Below are 18,837 nucleotides of genomic sequence, written 5' to 3'. Positions count from 1 at the left end.
GGAGGTGAGAGTTGATATTGGACCACTGGAAAATGATGCTGGTGAGGTAGTAATGGGGGACAAAGAAATGACATGACCTTAATGGGTACTTTGCATCTGCCTTCACTGAGGAAGACACCAACAGTGTGCCAGAGGTCAGGGCGCAGGAGTGAATGTCATTGCTAATACAAAGGATAAAGTGCTAGGCAAACTCAAAGGTCTGAAGGTGAATGAGTCATCTGAGCCAGATGGACTACACCCCAGTGTCATGACAGAGGTTGCTGAAGTGGATTTTTCCCAGGGCTGAAATAGCTATCACGAGAGGGCACAGTTTAAAAGTGTTTGGAAGTAAGGTACAGAGGAGATGTCGGGGGTAAGTTTTTTATGCAGAGAGTGGTGAGTGCGTGGAATAGGCTGCTGGCAATGGTGAATGAGGTGGATATGATAGGGTCTTTTAAGAGACTCCTTGATAGGTATGTGGAGTTTAGTAAAATTGAGGTCTATGGTAACCCTAGGTGATTTCTGAAGTAAGTACATGTTCAGCACAGCATTGTAGGCTGAAATGTATTGTGATGTAGTTTTTCTTTGTTTCTATGTAACATCCTTGTAAATTTTCTCTGTACTCTTTCAACCCTATTTATATCTTTCCTGTAGGCAGGTGACCAAAACTGTACACAATACTCCAAATTAAGCCTCACCAATGTATTATACAACTTCAACATAAAGTCCCATTTCCTGTACTCAGTACATTGATCTATGAAGGCCAAAAGCCCAAAGCTTTCTTTATATCCATAGCTAACTGTGATGTCACTTTGGATGAATTATACACCTGTATTCCCAGATTTCTCTGTTCTATCACACTCCCCAGTGCCTTAGCGTTCACTGCGTAAGACCTACCCTGGTTGGCCCTACCGAAGTGCAACACCTTGCACTTGTCTCCATTAAATTTCATCTGCCATTTTTCAGCCCATCTTTCCAGCTGGTCCAGATCCCACTGCAAGCCATGATAGTCTTCCTTGCTGTTCACTACTCCTCCACTCTTGGAGTCATCTGCAAACATGCTGACCCAGTTAACCACATTATCATCCAGATTGTTGATAGAGATGTCAAATGACAATGGACCCCAGGCCGATCCCTGTGGCACACAACTAATTACAGACCTCCAGTCAGAGGGGCAGCCCTCTACCACCTCTCTCTGGCTTCTCCCACAAAGCCAATGTCTAATCCAATTTACTACCTCATCATGAATGCCGAGCGACTGAACCTTCTTGACCAGCCTCCCATGTGATAACTTGTCAAATGCCATCTATCCATTGCCTTGCCTCCATCCACTTTCCTGGTAACTTCCTTGAAAAATCTATACTATTGTTTAGACACGACCTACTATATACAAAGCCATGTTGACTATGCTTAATCAGTCCATGTCTATCCAAATACCTACCTAAATAGAAACATAGAAAACCTACAGCACAATACAGGCCCTTCGGCCCACAAAGCTGTGCTGAACATGTCCTTACCTGAGAAGTTACCTAGGGTTACCCATAGGCCTCTATTTTCTAAGCTGCATATACCTGTCCAGGGGTCTCTTAAAAGACCCTATCGTATGCGCCTCCACCACCATTGTCGGCAGCCCATTCCACTCACTCACCACTCTCTGTGTAAAAAATTTACCCCTGACATCTCCTCTGTACCCACTTCCAAGCACCTCAAAACTGTGCCCTCTCGTGATAGCCATTTCAGCCCTGGGAAAAAGCCTCTGGCTATCCACATGATCAATGCCTCTCATCATCTTATACACCTCTGTCAGGTCTATAATTTCCTGGTTTAAGTTTAGAACCTTTCTTGAACAGAATTACAATAGCTATCTTCCAATCCTCTGGTGCATCTCCTGTCACAAAGGACAATTGAAATACCTTCGCTAGGGCCCCTGCAATTTCTGCACTTGCCTCCCACAGAGTGCAAGGGAACACATTGTCAGAACCTGGGGATTTACTCTCCCTGATTGTCCTCAGGACAGCAAACACCTCTTCCTCTGTAATCTGTTTAGAATCCATAACTTTGTTGCCACTTTGCCTCACTTCTATAGACTTTGTGTCCATCTCCTGAGTAAATACAGATGCAAAAAAAAATATTTAAGATCCCCAGTTTGTTTTCCCTCCACACATGGATTACTGTTCTGGGACCATTTTTATCCTTTGCAATCCTTTTTCTCCTAACATACCTGTAGAAGTCCTGAGGATTCTCCTTCACCTTGTCTTCCAGGACAACCTCATGCCTTCTTTTAGCACCCCCCCCCCCCCGATTTGTTTCCTGTGTTCTCCGGCATTTCTTATACTCCATAAACACCTCATCTGTTCCTACCTGCCATGCACCTCCATTTTTCTTTTAAACAGGGCCTCAACATCACTTGAAAACCAAGTTTCCCTACATCTTTACCTTTGATTCTGACAGGCATGTACACGCTTTGTAGTCTCAAAATTTCACTTTGGAAACCCTTCTACTTACCAAGTACACCTTTGCCAGAAAGCAGCCTGTTCCAATCTAAACTTAACAGATCATTGCTGATACCATCAAAATTGGCCTTTCTCCAATTTAGAATTTCAACCCACGGAGCTGAACTACCCTTTTGCATGTTTACTTTGAAATTCATGGCATTGTGATCACTAGATGCTAAGTCTACTCGACACAAACTTCTTGTCAGCTTCCCTAATAGCAGATCAAGAAGCACACACTCTCTACGTGCTGATTAAGGAAACTTTCCTGAACACATTTGACAATCTCTTTCCTACCTAGTCCTTTTACAAGGTCTAAAGCAAAGAAATGCGACAAGTATGGGTAAACACCTTCCTCGGGCAAGATTTCTTTTCTGCATAATAAAAAAAATTGCAAGAATAAACCGTTCAGTGCCTAATAATTCTTCCATTTTTTTCAGTGCTTTCTCCTGCTGAAAGCAGGTCCTGTTTTCAGTGCTGCTCTATTACATCAATAGCAGACGAGTTGTACCAATTATCAGTCAGGCCTTTGACAAGGTTCCAAACGGAAGGTTAGTTAGGAAGGTTCAATCATTAGGTATTAATATTGAAGTAGTAAAATGGATTCAACAGTGGCTGGATGGGAGATGCCAGAGAGTAGTGGTGGATAACTGTTTGTCAGGTTGGAGGCCGGTGACTAGTGGTGTGCCTTAGGGATCTGTACTGGGTCCATTGTTGTTTGTCATTTACATTAATGATCTGGATGATTGGGTGGTAAATTGGATTGTAAGTATGCAGATGATACTAAGATAGGTGGTGTTGTGGATAATGAAGTAGGTTTTCAAAGCTTGCAGAGAGATTTAGGCCAGTTAGAAGAGTGGGCTGAAAGATGGCAGATGGAGATTAATGCTGGTAAGTGTGAGGTGCTATATTTTGGTAGGAATAATCCAAATAGGACATACATGGTAAATGGTAGGGTATTGAAGAATGCAGTAGAACAGAGTGATCTAGGAATAATGGTGCACAGTTCCCTGAAGGTGGCATCTCATGTGGATAGGGTGGTGAAAAAAGCTTTTGGTATGCTGGCCTTTATAAATCAGAGCATTGAGTATAGGAGTTGGGATGTAATGTTAAAATTGTACAAGGCATTGGTAAGGCCGAATTTGGAGTATTGTGTACAGTTCTGGTCATTGAATTATAGGAAAGTTGTCAACAAAATAGAGAGAGTACAGAGGAGATTTACTAGAATGTTTCCTGGGTTTCAGCACCTAAGTTACAGAGAAAGGTTGAACAAGTTAGGTCTTTATTCTTTGGAGCTTAGAGGGTTGAGGGGGTACTTGATAGAGGCATTTAAAATTATGAGGGGGATAGATCGAGTTGACATGGATAGGCTTTTTCCATTGAGAGTAGGGAAGATTCAAACAAGAGGACATGAGTTGAGAGTTAGGGGGTGATGCACCATCAATAACTCTCTGAGACGTGAGGCAAGATATCAGCTTTTATTGACTGGAAGAAAGAACAAGCAGCAATTGACCACCATACTACATCCTGGAGACTGAGGGCAGGGCTCAGGCCCCAATCGTCTTTATACCGGGGTCTGTGGGAGGAGCCACAGGAGCAGTGGGGGGGGGGGGGGGCATGTCCAGACAGGTATATGCAGTTCACCACAGGGGGCAAAAGTTTAAGGGTAACATGAGACCAGTAGAAGTGGTAGAGGCAGGTTCGATTTTGTCATTTTAAAAAAATTGCATAGGTATATGGACAGGAAAGGAATGGAGGGTTATGGGCTGAGTGCAGGTAGGTGGGACTAGGTGAGAGTAAGCGTTCGGCACGGACTAGAAGGGCCAAGATGGCCTGTTTCCATGCTGTAATTGTTATATGGTTATATCATGTAAAAGTGATTCACCCAAATCGTGCAAGTGGGCATAATTCTCTGCCCAGAATAATGAGAAAACAATAAATGCGCGGTATTTAGGGGTGCGTGGGATGTACAGTGATAGGTGGCTCCTCCTGTGAGGGGTCTCCTAACGTCCATTCTGGGCCATTTCACCTTTAGTCCCCACTGCACCCTTCGCTCCCCCTGTGGATCCAAGTAGTTGTTTGCGTCTGACAGTGGCCGCACCCGGCCCACCGCTTGGACAGGCCGGCTAAACCGGGTGAGGGTATTTACGGGCTTCATAGCCCAGCGAGACGGGGGCATCCTGTCGTAGGAAGTGAAGTATGACACGGTGAAATGGGTGGATGAAATCAACTGCCAGAACAGCGGTTCTGCAAACGCTTCGTGAAGAGGGAAGGGAAGGACGAGGCAGAGTCAGGAAAGGCCCTAGTTTGTAGCGACTGGACCCGCAAATCCGAGATTCACTGGAACTGTCCCAGAACCGCAGATTCTCCTGTCATCAGTAGGTATGACAGGCAACCAACAATAAATTTGGGGTCCCTTTAAGAGAGGAGTTTCCTGGTCACTTGCTGGAGATAAACACCTTTATTGGTTGTTTGACCACTGGCTTTTCCCCGAGGGTCCCGTGGGAATGCACGAGGCCACGGGCGGTGGGACCAGCGGCTGATTGGGGACACTTGCTGGCCGAAAGAGGGCGAGACCGCTCTCCAGTCTCACTCACCTGGGAGGTTAGACTTAGCGTGATGAATGCACTGTGGGTTCTAGGTTTGAGTGTTGTTGCGTTCTGTTCCGTACAGCCGCCCTCTGTTCGTCCCATCAATAAATGCTGGCTGTCTCCCCATTTCCGCAAAGTCTGCGGATTTGAGGGAATTTCCAGGCGCGAGTGTGTTTTAAGAGGTTGCTGCTTTGATGAGGGGACTATGGATGTACCAGCGTGTTTCTATTCATTAGACAATCTTCCTGGTAAGTATTGGCCAGCCCACCCATGCAGTCGGGGTCCACTCTCCACGTTGGAGTTTCTAACCCCGGGAGAGGGAGCTGATTATGGGTTGTTGCGAGACCACCCCTGGAACGCGCGAGTTTCTGTTCTTTCGATCGTGGGCGCTTGCTCCTCAGCGAGTGTCACAACTCATTTTCCCCCTCCATTAGTGTGTACTAAGGACGGACGGGTTTTGGTAGCCATCTCCAAGAACCTGACGCTGCCTCCCGTGAACCTGAGCACGGTGTATGTTCAGAATGGGACCGGGGCCGAGTGCCGCCCTGCCGCGGTTTCTGCCTACACCGTACTCTTCCAGTTTGCGCTCACCGAGTGTGGCACCACTCAGCGGGTAGGTATTGGGCTGCGGGTGTGGGTGAGAGGGAGGTGGGGAATGCTGGGTGCTCATGGTCTGTTATCTTCTGTAGGTGGACGGAGGAAAGGTTGTGTATGAAACGGACGTGTTGGGACAGTTTGAGATCTTGGGTGGAACTCTTGGCTCGGTGAGTCGGGACAGTACCTTCAGGTGAGTGTGGGAGCACAAGTAGTGGTGAACGCAGGTGAGGAACGGGACTGTAACCCTGTCCGTTGTCTTGCAGGCTCCATGTGCAGTGCAGTTACCGGGGAAATCAGAAGTCCGACCTTGAGGTGACGCCCCGTGCTTACACCCTTCCTCCGCCACTGCCGGCCGCTGAGGTCGGCCCCCTGTTGCTGGAGCTGAGAATAGCGCGAGGTATTGAGTGCTCACGATGAGTGGTGTCCAAACGTCGGCTCCCCGCAAATAGTGGCTATTCATCTTTCTCTCTACAGATGGCGGCTACAGGAGTTGGTATGCGGCCCGTGACTACCCGATCGTGAGTGTGCTGCGAGACCCCCTGTTCGTAGAGGTTCTTGTCCTGGACCGCAACGACCCGTCCCTTGTGCTGGTTCTCAATGAGTGTTGGGCGACCCCCGGGCCCGAGCCGCATTCGGGTCTCCGCTGGGACCTTGTGGTGGATAGGTGAGAATCGGACTGGGGAGGGAACTACTGTGACGCTCCTGGCGCATTTCCCCATTGATCGCACCCTTTCTGTTCCAGGTGCCCATTCGCTGGTGACAACTACCAAACCCGTCTGGTCCCGGTGGACGCCGCTTCCCATCTGCGCTTTCCAACGCACCATAAGCGGTTTGTAGTCAACACTTTCGCTTTCTGGGACCGGCTGTCGGCCCGCGCTCTGAGCGGGGAGGTGAGTTTCCGGCGCGCTCTGGTCTTGCCCGTGTGTCGGTGAGTGGGGCGGCCCCTGTCCCCCACGGATGCTGAGGCACTGATCGTCCCGCTCTGTTTGCAGGTTTATCTCCACTGCAGCGCTGAGGTCTGCTCGCCTCCTGCTCGAGAGAACTGCACGGCGCCCTGTAGCCAGAGTAAGTACCGGGTCTCCAGGATTCTGCGGGCTGGAGTCGCAGACCGGATCCCCTTATTTTCCTTTACCATTTGGCCGAGACAATGAACGTCCGCGGTTCACGTGGTGCCGGTAATCCCAAAGACCATTGGATGAGTTGGTGAGCTATACCAATTTGCCAACTGACGGTGCCAGTTTCCAACTTGCCAGCTGACGGGATAATTCCACTAATCCCCGCACGCTGTCGCCTCGCTTTAATCAGTACTTTCCTGGGGTGTAGGCTCGTCACCGAACTTGGCTGTTCAACCTTTCTACACGCATCCAAGGCCGCCACTCGGCTCTTATGATCCCAAGTCCCGTGCTCCAGCCTCTCCGAATACAAAACCCTCATTGTCGTTGATATTCGGTATCTGCTCTAGCTCATTGATGTCTTTGCTGTAACGGGCGACCAGAACTGTACATATTACAGTTGTGGTCTAGCAGTGACTGTACATATCGTCCTAACTCCGTATTGGTCCGGTATGATTGAGATGAGCGTCGCCTTCATCCTGACTCTTGATGTCACTTTATCGTACGCTGGGGATGACCTAGACACCTCGAACTTTCACTCACAGCCTCTAATCTTTGGCGATAAACGGGCCCCACCCTCACCCGAAGATCAGACTGGTCAACCACTGGAAACAATTCTGCGCCCTTCTCTCTCTCTCCCCCCCCCCCCCCCCCCCCCCACAGAGAGACGAAGAAGCACCGATGAGCGAGCTGGGACCTTGATGGCAGCTGCTGGGCCCATCATTCTGGAAGATGAGGAACGCTTGTCTACCGAACTCCAAGGGCATGGAGGTAAATGGGCTGCCTGTAACTGGCCGGTGCGTGGATACCCAGTGCCGCTCTAACCCTGTCTTGTTCCCACAGACGCTGCTGTTGATTCCCTGTCCTGGGTCCTTCCTGGAGTGGCGGCCGGGGCAGCTCTGATCTCCGTATCCCTGTTGGTCGGCACTGTGGCTTTGTGGAAGCAGGAGGCGGGTATCAGGGCGGGCTCTGTAGGCAAATCCATGGAACTGTAGATGTTTGCATTGGTGAATAAACTGATGTTGTGACTGATGCCGCCTCTAGTGGCTCTTTATTGCCCCCGGGCTCGCTCCCTTTCCCAAAGGGTAATAGGGTTGTTGGGGTTTTGAATAGAGCAAGGTCAGTCATTAGTGGTCTGTTAGTTGCTGGGCATGTAGCGTGGCAGCAGCACGGGTGTGCTGTATAGCGGTAGCTGAGCACCAGGCTGCCAGTGTAACTCCGAATGGTAATTCGTACTGAATTGGAGGAATGAAGAAACGGCTGGCTGAACTCAGCAGGTCTAGTATCTGTAGATCGAATGGCTGAACTATTGGGTCCAAATCCTATATCAAAACTCGGCTCCGCAGGAGTAAGGATGCATTTACAGCTAAGAAAATGTGAGCAGGAGTAGGCCATCTGGCCCATGGAGCCTGCTCTGCCATTTGGTAAGTTCATGGCTGATCTGACCATGGACTCCTCTTCACCTATCTGCCTTTTCCCCATATCCCTTAATTCCCCTAATATGCAAAAATCTATCCAACCTTGCCTTAAATATTTACTGAAGCAGCCTCCACTGCTTCACTGGGCAAAGATTCCTAAGTCTCTCTGCATGGCAGCATGCTGCTATTTTTTTAACCATTTAAATAATCTGCTCTCCATTTTTTCCTTCCAAAGTGGATGGCCTTGCATTGACCAACATTCTGTTCCATCTGCCAGACCCTTGCCCACGCACTTAACCTATCTATATATATCTCTCTGTATCTTCTGGACAATGTTTTCCCACTCAATTTAGTATCATCAGTGAACTTGGATATACTACTCAGTGCCCTCTTCCAGATTGTTAATGTATATAGTGAACATCTGTGGGTCCAGCACTGATCCCTGTGCACACCACTCACCACTGATTGCCAATGAGAAACACCAGTGTATCCCATCTGTTTTCTATTGGTTAACCAATCCTCTATCCATGCTAATACATCATCTTACTCTACATCATACTCTATACATCCTTGTAGATGATCTTTATGTAGCACCTTATCAAATGCCTTCTGGAAATCCAAGTTAAATGCTGTCCATCTGTTCCCCTCTATCCACTGTGCTCATCATATACTCAACGAACTCCAGTAAGGTTGTTAAACAGGACCTACCTTTGCTGAATTCGTACTGCATTTGCTTGATGGATCAATTTCTTTCCAGATGCCTTGCTATTTCTTTAATGATAGCTTCAAACATTTTCCAACTACAGATGTTATACTAACTGGCCTATATCTATCCAACCTTGGCCTGCCTTTTGCCTACATCCTTTTTCAAACATTAGCATGACATTCACTGTCTTCCAACAGAAAATAGTCATTCAAAACCTGTCATTTCCTCATTACCTAATATCAATTCCCCCTTGTCCTCCAAGTGCCCTACATTCACTTTAGCCAAGATTTTCTTTATATAATAAGTTACTATTATATTTTGCTAGTTTATTTTCATAATCAAACTTCCCTTTATTGATCACTTAGTGTTTCTTTGCTTTTTAAAGTTTCCCATTACTTAGTGACTTGGTACACACAAGCTTTTAGTTTTGATTCCTTTTATTTCCTTGGTTATCAAAGGCTGGCTCTCCCCACCTTTACTGTCCTTGCTTTTAAACTCTAATCTTTGATTGCTCCTGGAGTGTTGCATAGACTCTGTCTCCTTCCCCAAATTGATGTACCCACAAAGGGGAAGCAGAGGATTCCCTGGGCAGGTTTCTGGAATGAGGCTGTTTGTATTGAATGTAGATCAATTGTATCCAGCTACATGCACTGTGGCTGTGATCACATGGTGTTTGATATGGTTACAAGTAACGGTGGTAGAGCAAGAGATGAGTGGTCACCAGAAGGCACTATTAATTCCAGAATCTGCTATGGTACCAAGCTTTATGCCTTGTATCTGCTTTTAATGCTTACAGCCTGTTCCATTCATACATTGCCCTTCAGTTCTTTTTAATTTTCTCCCTCTTGCTTTAAACCTATACAATTTAGCTTTTCCTTTTCAACTAGGGAAAAGTGTGTTTTGAATCAATCACCTGGGAGTGTGACTGTAAAGAAAACTTTTGTAGGTAGTATCTGATGTGGACAGAAACTTTTGTATATGGAATATGAAGTCTGTCCTGTTCTCTGGAGGCCTTAAAGGGTGTAGAGATTTGACAGGGTGCTGCCTGGATTAGATGATGTCTTGTGACATTGAGTAAGCTAAGACTTCTCTTTGGAGCGAAGGAAGATGAGGTGACTTGACACAGATGTACAAGATGAGATACATTGAGCAGATACAAACATTTTCCAGTTGGAAATGGCCAAAATGGAGCTGCTGTAATTAAAGTGATTGGAGGAAAAGGGGAATATTGGACAAAATGCTGGAGGATCTCTGCAGGCCAGGTAGCATTTATGGGGAGGGGTTGCTGATAATCCATACGTGGATTCTGTTTGAGTATCTTGTGGTCCCCACTTGGAGATGTCCCATAGCTGAATTTGGGTTTGGTACCACTTGTGTTGAAAGGATATTCACTGAAGATCACTGCTGGTGATATTGTGTGTGGAGGTGGAACAACTTTGGAGATAAAACCTACTGCTATTGTAATTTTGTATTGCTGTCATGGAATCTGTGGAATATCAACATAACTGCCTTCTCACAACATTTGCCTTTGGATGACAAACATCTCGCATTAATTAACTGGGCATTTGAACTGAACTTAGCATTATAGGAATTGTAGGAAAGATGTCTACAAAATGGAGTACAGAGGAGATTTACTAGAATGTTACCTGGGTTTCAGCACCTAAGTTACAGAGAAAGGTTGAACAAGTTAGGCCTTTATTCTTTGGAGCGTAGAAGTTTGAGGGGGGACTTGATAGAGGTATTTAAAATTGAGGGGGATAGATTGAGTTGACGTGGATAGGCTTTTTCCGTTGAGAGTAGGGGAGATTCAAACAAGAGGACATGAGTTGAGAGTTGGGGGGCAAAAGTTTAAGGGTAACACGAGGGGGAACTTCTTTACTCAGAGTGGTAGCTGTGTGGAACGAGCTTCCAGTAGAAGTGATAGAGGCAGGTTTGGTATTGGTATATGGAGAGGAAAGGAATGGAGGGTTATGGGCTGAGTGCAGGTCGGTGGGACTAGGTGAGAGTAAGCATTTGGCACGGACTAAAAGGGCTGAGATGGCCTGCTTCTGTGCTGCAATTGTTGTATGGTTATACCATCATAAGACTATCACTTACCACCTGAGACTGAATGAGTTTGGGAATTATATTTACACACCTATATATACATAACATTAACTTTGATTTACCTGGTTTAAGTTACCATATGTAGTTACTAATAAAACAGTGTTTTGTTAACAGCAAAACCAGACTCCAGGTGTGTTCTCTTGCTGCTGATACTTGTAAAGGGTTGCATGTACATGACAGTCTGGTCAAAAAACCTAGTCCTCCAACCTCACCATGAATGTCAATTTCTCTAAATTCTGATATAGTCTTTCTTCCACACTCCTCTCCCCCCCCCCCACATTCATTCCCCATTGTGCTCCCCCTCGTCCTTCCTCTACTCACCTGTCCATCACTTTCCTTGTTCCATTTCTCCAAGGTCCAGTATCCCCTCCCATCAGATATCCTCTTCACCCCTTTACCACCAACCTATCACCTTCCAGCTTTTCACTTCATTTCCCCTAGCCCCCCCCAACAAGAGGAAAATCTGCAGATGCTGGAAATCCAAGCAACACACACAAAATGCCATCCTGCTGAAGGGTTTTGGTCCAAAATGTCAACTGTATTTTTTTCCATAGATGCTGCCTGGCCTGCTGAGTTCCTCTGGCATTTTTGTGAGTTGCCCACCGAGCACCTGCCACCTTGTTACTCTGGCTTCTTCCTGCTTCCCTGGAGGTTTGTTTGGTAGCTCACAATTAGTGCTGTACCTAATGGATCATTATTACTTGCTACATTTGAATCAGTTTGTCAATTTAGCATGTGTGCTCATTTGTCAGATCTCATAAAATGTTGTTGGGAGTAAGGCGGGTTGACTTGGCAACTCATTGGTAAGATTAGCCAATAAAATTCAACCTGGTGAAAGGCAATGTACTTTAGGAGCTCTAATAGCAAGATTATTCCCAGAGAAGACATTGATCTAAAAGTAGATGTGTGGTTATGTTTGGTACAGTTGGTGATTAAGGAACAAGAGTACTTCAGCCAGGCATAAAGGATATGAACAGTGAGATTATAGTTCAATTATAATCTCACCAGGTGAGAGCACTGTTTCTGGTCACCTCACTGTCACAGGCCTATAACTGGAGAGGGTGCAGAGGAGATTCACTGAATGTCGCTGAATGCTTCAGTTAGATGTTTAGGAATATGCCTTCATTGGATATGAGATGGGCAGTTTGAAACTGAGGTATGCAAAATCTAAAAGATGTCAAAGGGGCAGATGGGAACTCTTTCCAACATTAGCAAAGGCCCTCAGGCCAAGTGGTGGGAGATGATTAAATGAACTATCCCATTAAGTGTGGTGGAGCCAGAACCTCTAACAACTACAGCCTAGGCAGAGAGATGCAGTCTGAGTGCATGAAAATAAGATTAGCATAAATAGGCACTTTGGCAGAGACTGTTAAGGTCTTAATAAACTTATGTTTTGACCATTTATATATATTGATATTTTCTTTGATATTTCTTTTTTTCCTGAGGTTTTTGTATATATATTTTTGAAATCGTTAAAATGCATCCTTTTACGATCTGGATTTTTGATCTAAGTTTTTCATTGTTTTGTCTGGGTAGGAACAAAACAACTTTCAAAGTTGTGGAGTTTTGCCAGCAGGATTCCTTGGGGAGGGTTATCTGTGGGGTTAGCTTGCCAGCTGACCTCTAGCTGGCTTTTCTGGCTTTGGGAGGGGGTGGGATCTTTTTTCTGGAAGCTGGGTTGGGCTAACATCCAAATTTTCTGCTTGAGTACCTTATTTCATGGTCTGTCTTTTGGATCTAATAATGCTCAGATCTTTTAACACTTTTGTAAATTACAATTTAAAACTGAGCAAAATATTAATTTACTTTGAATGTGAAGGGGTTGAGTCATCCTGTAAAACAATAAGATCTTTGCATATATCAAAAAGTTAGGGGCCCCCATTATTTTTCTACAAGAAACACATGTACGTAGTTGTGATGATGCACGCCTTTTTAATCGGTAGAGGGGTTTACAATTTCATTCTTCATTCAGAGCAAAATCTCATGGGGTCTTGATTTTTATAGATAAAGCAATTCCTCTTCAACATAAAGTTGTCTCTGACCCTAATGGATGATTTGTTATAGTGTCAGCGAAATTAGATAATTAATTGTATTTGCTAATCTGTATGCCCCCAATGTTGATGACCCAGGATTTTTTGATCATTTATTTTCATTCTTGTAAGATTTGAGTTTTTATTTAGTGATGGGAGGAGATTTTAATTGTTGTCTAGATCCAGTATTAGATTGTTCTTTTAAATTAGCCATGGCTAATTGGCTTTATTTATTCAATCCTTTCTAATGATATTGTTTATCTGGTGTTTTCTTCATCCAGCAGAAAGGGAGTATTTATTCTTTAATGTTCATCATTCCTATACTAGGATTATTTTTTATTGATAGTCAATTGATTCCAATAGTTCGATCCATTGAATATAAATAAATAGCTATATCCGGCCACTCCTGTATTTTTATCTTTAAATCTTCCTGGTTTCACTCATATGAACAGATCATGGCATTTTAATTCAAATTTATTATCTGACAAGGACTGTATAAAATTTCTGTAGAATCAAATTTTTTTTTGAAGAAAATGCATTGGAAGAGACCTCCAGTCTTATCATTTGGGATGCTTTTAAGGCATGTATCAGAGGACAAATTATTTCTTGTACTGCATATATTAAGAGAAAACTGATTTAATCGATTAAAACAGTTAGACCAGAAATATGCTTTGGCACCAGACCCTGAACTATACAAAAGATGTGTTGAAATTAAAACTAAATATGATCTTTTAACACACCCAATTGAAAGCCAATTTTTAAAAGATGGAAGCCAATTTTATATACATGGAGAAAAAACGGTGAACTATTAGCTAATCAGTTGAAGACCTTTGTAGCTAAATGGCAAATTAAAGAAATTTGCAAAACTAATGGCGACATGACAACTGACCATTTTGAAATAATACTTTTAGAGAATTTTATTCTAAATTGTTTAGTTCTGATTTTAAAGATATTACAATGAACAATTTTTTAGATCAATTAAATAGTTCTGGACTTTCAGTTGATAATGAAAAGCAGTTGGATCAACCTTTCTCAGGAGGTTATATGTTCATTGCATTCAGGGAAATCTCCAGGACCTGAGGGTTTCTCTGAAGAATTTTATAAGGCTTTCTCGTCATTGCTTATATCTTATGTTCTACCCTTACTGAGTCTTTCAAGGTCAGTAGGTTGCCACAGTCTTTTTATGAAGCTTCCATTCTTTTTATTCTTAAAAAGAATAAAAATCCCACAATGCTCTTCATATAGACCAATCTCTTTACTCGATGTTGTTGCTAAGATCCTATCTAAAGTTCTGGCCCATAAACTCAAAAATATACCTTCTATAATATCTGATCAGACAGGATTTATTAAAAATTTATATTCCTATTTTAATGTACAGCAACTGTTAAATGTTATGCATTCTCCATCCAAGGAAAATTGGAATGTGTGATCTCTTTAGATGCAGAGAAGGCTTCTGATTGAGTCAAATGGAATTCCTTTCACCTTTAACCCAAGTTGCAGTCCCACCCAACCTCAATGGAAAAAGTCTACTTGCATTTACCCTATCTATAGCACTCATAATTTTGTCTAACAACAGGACATAGTTTGGCATAGACAGGATGGGCTGACCAACTTGATCTCTGCTGTAGTGTCTATGACTACACACCTGTCCAGTGATAGAGGTTTAGGGCCCCACTCTTGCCTCAGTGGGAGAACCTAGGGACATCAGCATGTCAGACAGCAAGATCATCCCAGCTATCAGGATCCTACCTCTTAGCCATTAGTGCCTTTACTCTGACCAGGTCCAGATGTTCTCAGCATGATTTAATTAGTTTACAAGCAAGGGAGATTTGTTGGGTTCAGCTTCACCAGCTGTTTGTAGCCTCCCTCCCCTCTCAATTCAAGTGAAGTGACATTTTGCTCTTCCATGTTAACCACTTTCTCAGTGGGCGTGCCCATTCGTCCTGCTGGGAAGTGTCCGTTAGTCCCACTGTCTGATGCATGTCATGTGCTTTCCTATAGGATGCACCATCAATAACTCTCGGAGACGTGAGACGAGATATAGGTTTTTATTGGCTGGAAGAAAGAACAAGCAGCAAGTGACCACCACACAGCATCCTGGAGACTGAGGCTGGGGCTGTGCCTCTAATCGCCTTTATACCGGGGTCTGTGGGAGGAGCCACAGGAGCAGTCAGCGGAGGGGGTGTGTCCAGACAGGTATATGTAGTTCACCACACTTACAGGCGCACAGAAAGTTTCAGAAGCCCATACCATTACTTTCCTTTAGTTTGGGGAATCCTACCTTGTCTATCAGAGTGACTACTTTACCTGGGTGGTCACCACTAATGCTTTCCATCACAGCTCTACAATACAGTGGGCAGGGGCAACATGTGGGCAATGTGTTGGCCACAACTCCAAAACCACAGGTGTCTCTCTATCCCAGTACTGCAAACTTAGTCCTGCCTGCATGTAACTCGTTTCACTTGCAAATTGTTGTGCCAAATCCAGCCAGCGATGCCAGCTGTGGAATGCAAATATCTCAACATTTGTTCTTTGTTCCTTTGCTTCAGCAACAAAAAGTATTCACAAACAAAGCAGGCTGTAAACACCTGTTAAAGGTTGTCCTCACTATGTCATGATAAAATGAAATGGACTCATTAGCTACTTCAAAAATCTACAGAATCATAGAATACAAGAATTCTGATCAACCACAGTGAACTGATTTACTCAGCACTGGGGGTGATCCCTAGATATCCAGAAACTGTTTAAGCTGCTCTCCTCCTCTCTTACACTTCCTCTCTCTCTCCCACCTCTCTCTGCCTCCCTGTGTGTCTCTCCCCCTTTCCTCTGTCTATCTCTCCCCCCTCCCCCCCCCCCCCCATCTAAATCCTTTCAGGTCTGGAGTGGCTCAAGCCTAAGACCAGAGTACCCCTGCCCCTTGTTTGCTCCTTATCCTGAGACTTGCTACCGAGTGCTACTTGCTTATCAGCAGGCCACTTCGGGATAGACACAACTTAAATACAAACTAAAGCACCTGGAGGAAAACACAATTTCCTCCATTATCAGGCAGCCAATTTGTCCTTACAAATAGTAAGTTTCTAAAGGAAGCACATAGCAGGGCAGGGTGAGGGAGTGGGAAGGAGACTACCATTGGGCATACAGGCAGTACCAGACTGACCAGCCAGGACAAGCAAATCCAGCTGCTCGTTCTGGTTCTCAGTTTACCGTTCTCTCTGTCAGGGTGGCCACTCGCTCTACAGCCTGGCACATACCAGGTGCCTTTCTCTTGGAGAACAGAAAGATCTAGAAGTCCAGAGCCTAAGCCTCCTGTTGTCTGGGACACCATTCCTCCTTATTGGAGTGACTACCTCTGATAGGTCCGGTAGGTCGCCACTACTGCTTTCCATTGCAGCTGTCCAATACATTGGGCAGGGTGGGGTGTGGGGCCCTCGGGAGGGGCCTGACAATATGCAAATGATTTGTTGGCCTCTCATCCAAAACCATGAGGGTTGAGTTCAAAAGTCAGCAAGTTTAAAAAAAACTCGTTAGGCCACATCTGGAGTGCTGCATGAAGGTCTGTTTGCCCCATTACATGAAGGATGTCAAGGCTTTGCAGAGGGTGCACAAGAGGATTACTGGGATGCTACCTGGGTTAGAGAGCGCGTGCTGTAGTGAGATGTTTGGCAAGTTGGGGTTGTTTCCTCGAGTGGCAGAGGCTGACCGAAGAATTGATAGGTTTATAAGATTAAGAGAGGCATAGGTAGAGTATCTTTTTCCAGGGGTATCTAATACCAAGGGCCATGACCAATGCTGATACCAAGATGAGAGGGAGTGATTTCAAATGAGATGTGAGGGGCAAGTTTTATACAGAATGGTGGGTGTCTGGAATGCGCTGCAAGTGAAGCTGATACAGGCAGTCTTGTCGAAGGAACTCGTTCCAAAACGTCGACTGTACTCTTTTCCATAGAAGCTGCCTGGCCTGCTGAGTTCCTTCAGTGTGTGTTGCTTGGATTTCCAGCATCTGTAGATTTTCTCTTGTTTGTGGTCAGGCAGGTACAATAGAGACTTTTGAGAGGTTTAGATAGGCACATGAATGTCAGGAAAATGGAAGATATGGACATTGTGAAGGCAAAAATAATTAGTTTAGTTGCCCATTTGATTAATAATTAAATTCGTTGGGCACAACACTGTGGGCCAAAGGTCTTGCTCCTGTGCTGTATTTTTCAACGTTCTAAGTTCAATGTTCGTCCACCCCAGAATTCCAAACTCTGTCCTGCCTGCAGGTAACTTCTTTCACTTGTGAAATGTTCTGCTGAATTCTGGAATGAAAATATCTTAAATATTTCCTCCTTGATCCTTCTGATTCACCAAGCAGAGGTATTTGCAAACAAAGGAGGTACTCTTCACGTGTTGATGGTTATATAAACACGGCTTTATTAAGATGTTGTGAAAGCTGCTCTTTAAGGATGTCGGAGCGGGCAGCGGTGTGAGAGGCAGCGGAATGAGAGGGCTTTGACTCAACGGGCTTTGGCGGTAACGGGACAAGGCGAGGTAGAAAGTAGCTGTGTGAGGCTAGTGTTCTGTGCTCGGTGTCAGATGTGGGGGGTCCTGGAGTCTCCCAGCCTCCCGGACGGCCATATCTGCACCAGGTGTATCGAGCTGCATCTCCTAAGGGACCGAGTTAGGGAGCTGGAGATGCAGCTCGATGACCTTCCCTGGTCAGGGAGAGCGAGGAGGCGATAGAGAGGAGTTATAGGCAGGGCCACAGGAGGCGGACAAGTGGGTCACAGTCAGGAGGGAGAAGAGGAAGAGTCAAGTACTAGAGAGTACCCCTGTGGCTGTACCTCTTGACAATAAGTACTCCTGTTTGAGTACTTTTGGGGGGGACAGTCTACCTGGAGGAAGCGGCAGTGGCCATGCCTCTGACAGAGTCCGGCCCTGTGGCTTAGAAGGGTAGAAAAAGGCAGTAGTGATAGGGGACTGTATAGTCAGGGGGTCAGACAGGTGATTCTGTGGATGCAGGAAAGAAACTTGGATGGCAGTTTGCCTCCCAGGTGCCAGGGTCTGGGATGTTTTGGATCACATCCAGGATATCCTGTGGTGGGAGGGAGAACAGCCAGAGGTTGTGGTACATATTGGTACCAATGACATAGGTAGGAAAAGGGAAGAGGTCCTGAAAAAAAGACTACAGGGAGCAGGATCACAAAGGTAGTAATCTCGGGATTACTGCCTATGCCACACGACAGTGAGAATAGGAATAGAATGAGGTGGAGGATAAATGCGTGGCTGAAGGATTGGAGCAGGGGACAGGGATCCAGATTTCTGGATCATTGGGACTTCTTTTGGGGCAGGTGTGACTGGTACAAAAAGGACGGGTTGCACTTGAATCCCGGGGGATCAATATCCTGGCGGGGAGGTTTGCTAAGGCTACTGGGGAGAGTTTAAACTAGAATTGTTGGGGGATGGGAACCAAACTGAAGAGACTGGGGAAGAGGGGGTTGGCTCACAAATAGGGAAAGCTTGTAGACAGTGTGAGAGGGAGGACAGGCAGGTGATAGAGAAGGGACGCGCTCAGACCGAAGGTTTGAGATGTGTCTATTTTAATGCAAGGAGTGTTGTGAACAAAGTGGATGAGCTTAGTGTGGATCAGTACTTGGAGATATGATGTGCTGGCCATTACAGAGACTTGGATGGCTCAGGGACAGGACTGGTTACTTCAAGTGCTGGGTTTTAGAAAGGACAGGGAAGGAGGCAAAAGAGGTTGGGGTGTGACATTGTTGATCAGAGATAGTGTCACAGCTGCAGAAAAGGTGGATGCCATGAGGGA

General features: G+C 45.3%; 1 protein-coding gene across 1 annotated transcript; it reads left to right on the top strand.

The window, feature by feature from the left end:
- Window positions 1-5,049: 5,049 nt before the first annotated feature.
- Window positions 5,050-7,803, top strand: LOC140731495 (zona pellucida sperm-binding protein 4-like). The gene is made up of 9 exons (XM_073052974.1): window positions 5,050-5,310; window positions 5,497-5,675; window positions 5,752-5,849; window positions 5,923-6,056; window positions 6,134-6,323; window positions 6,402-6,549; window positions 6,652-6,724; window positions 7,435-7,542; window positions 7,615-7,803. The coding sequence occupies exons 1-9, from the start codon at window positions 5,091-5,093 to the stop codon at window positions 7,764-7,766; spliced, it is 1,302 nt and encodes a 433-aa protein (XP_072909075.1). The 5' UTR covers window positions 5,050-5,090; the 3' UTR covers window positions 7,767-7,803.
- The last annotated feature ends 11,034 nt before the right edge of the window (window positions 7,804-18,837 follow it).

This window comes from Hemitrygon akajei, chromosome 8, assembly GCF_048418815.1.
Source record: "Hemitrygon akajei chromosome 8, sHemAka1.3, whole genome shotgun sequence".
NCBI classification, from domain to species: Eukaryota; Metazoa; Chordata; class Chondrichthyes; order Myliobatiformes; family Dasyatidae; genus Hemitrygon; species Hemitrygon akajei.
Note: the sequence above shows the minus strand (reverse complement) of the source record. Positions and strands in the feature narration are given on the sequence as shown.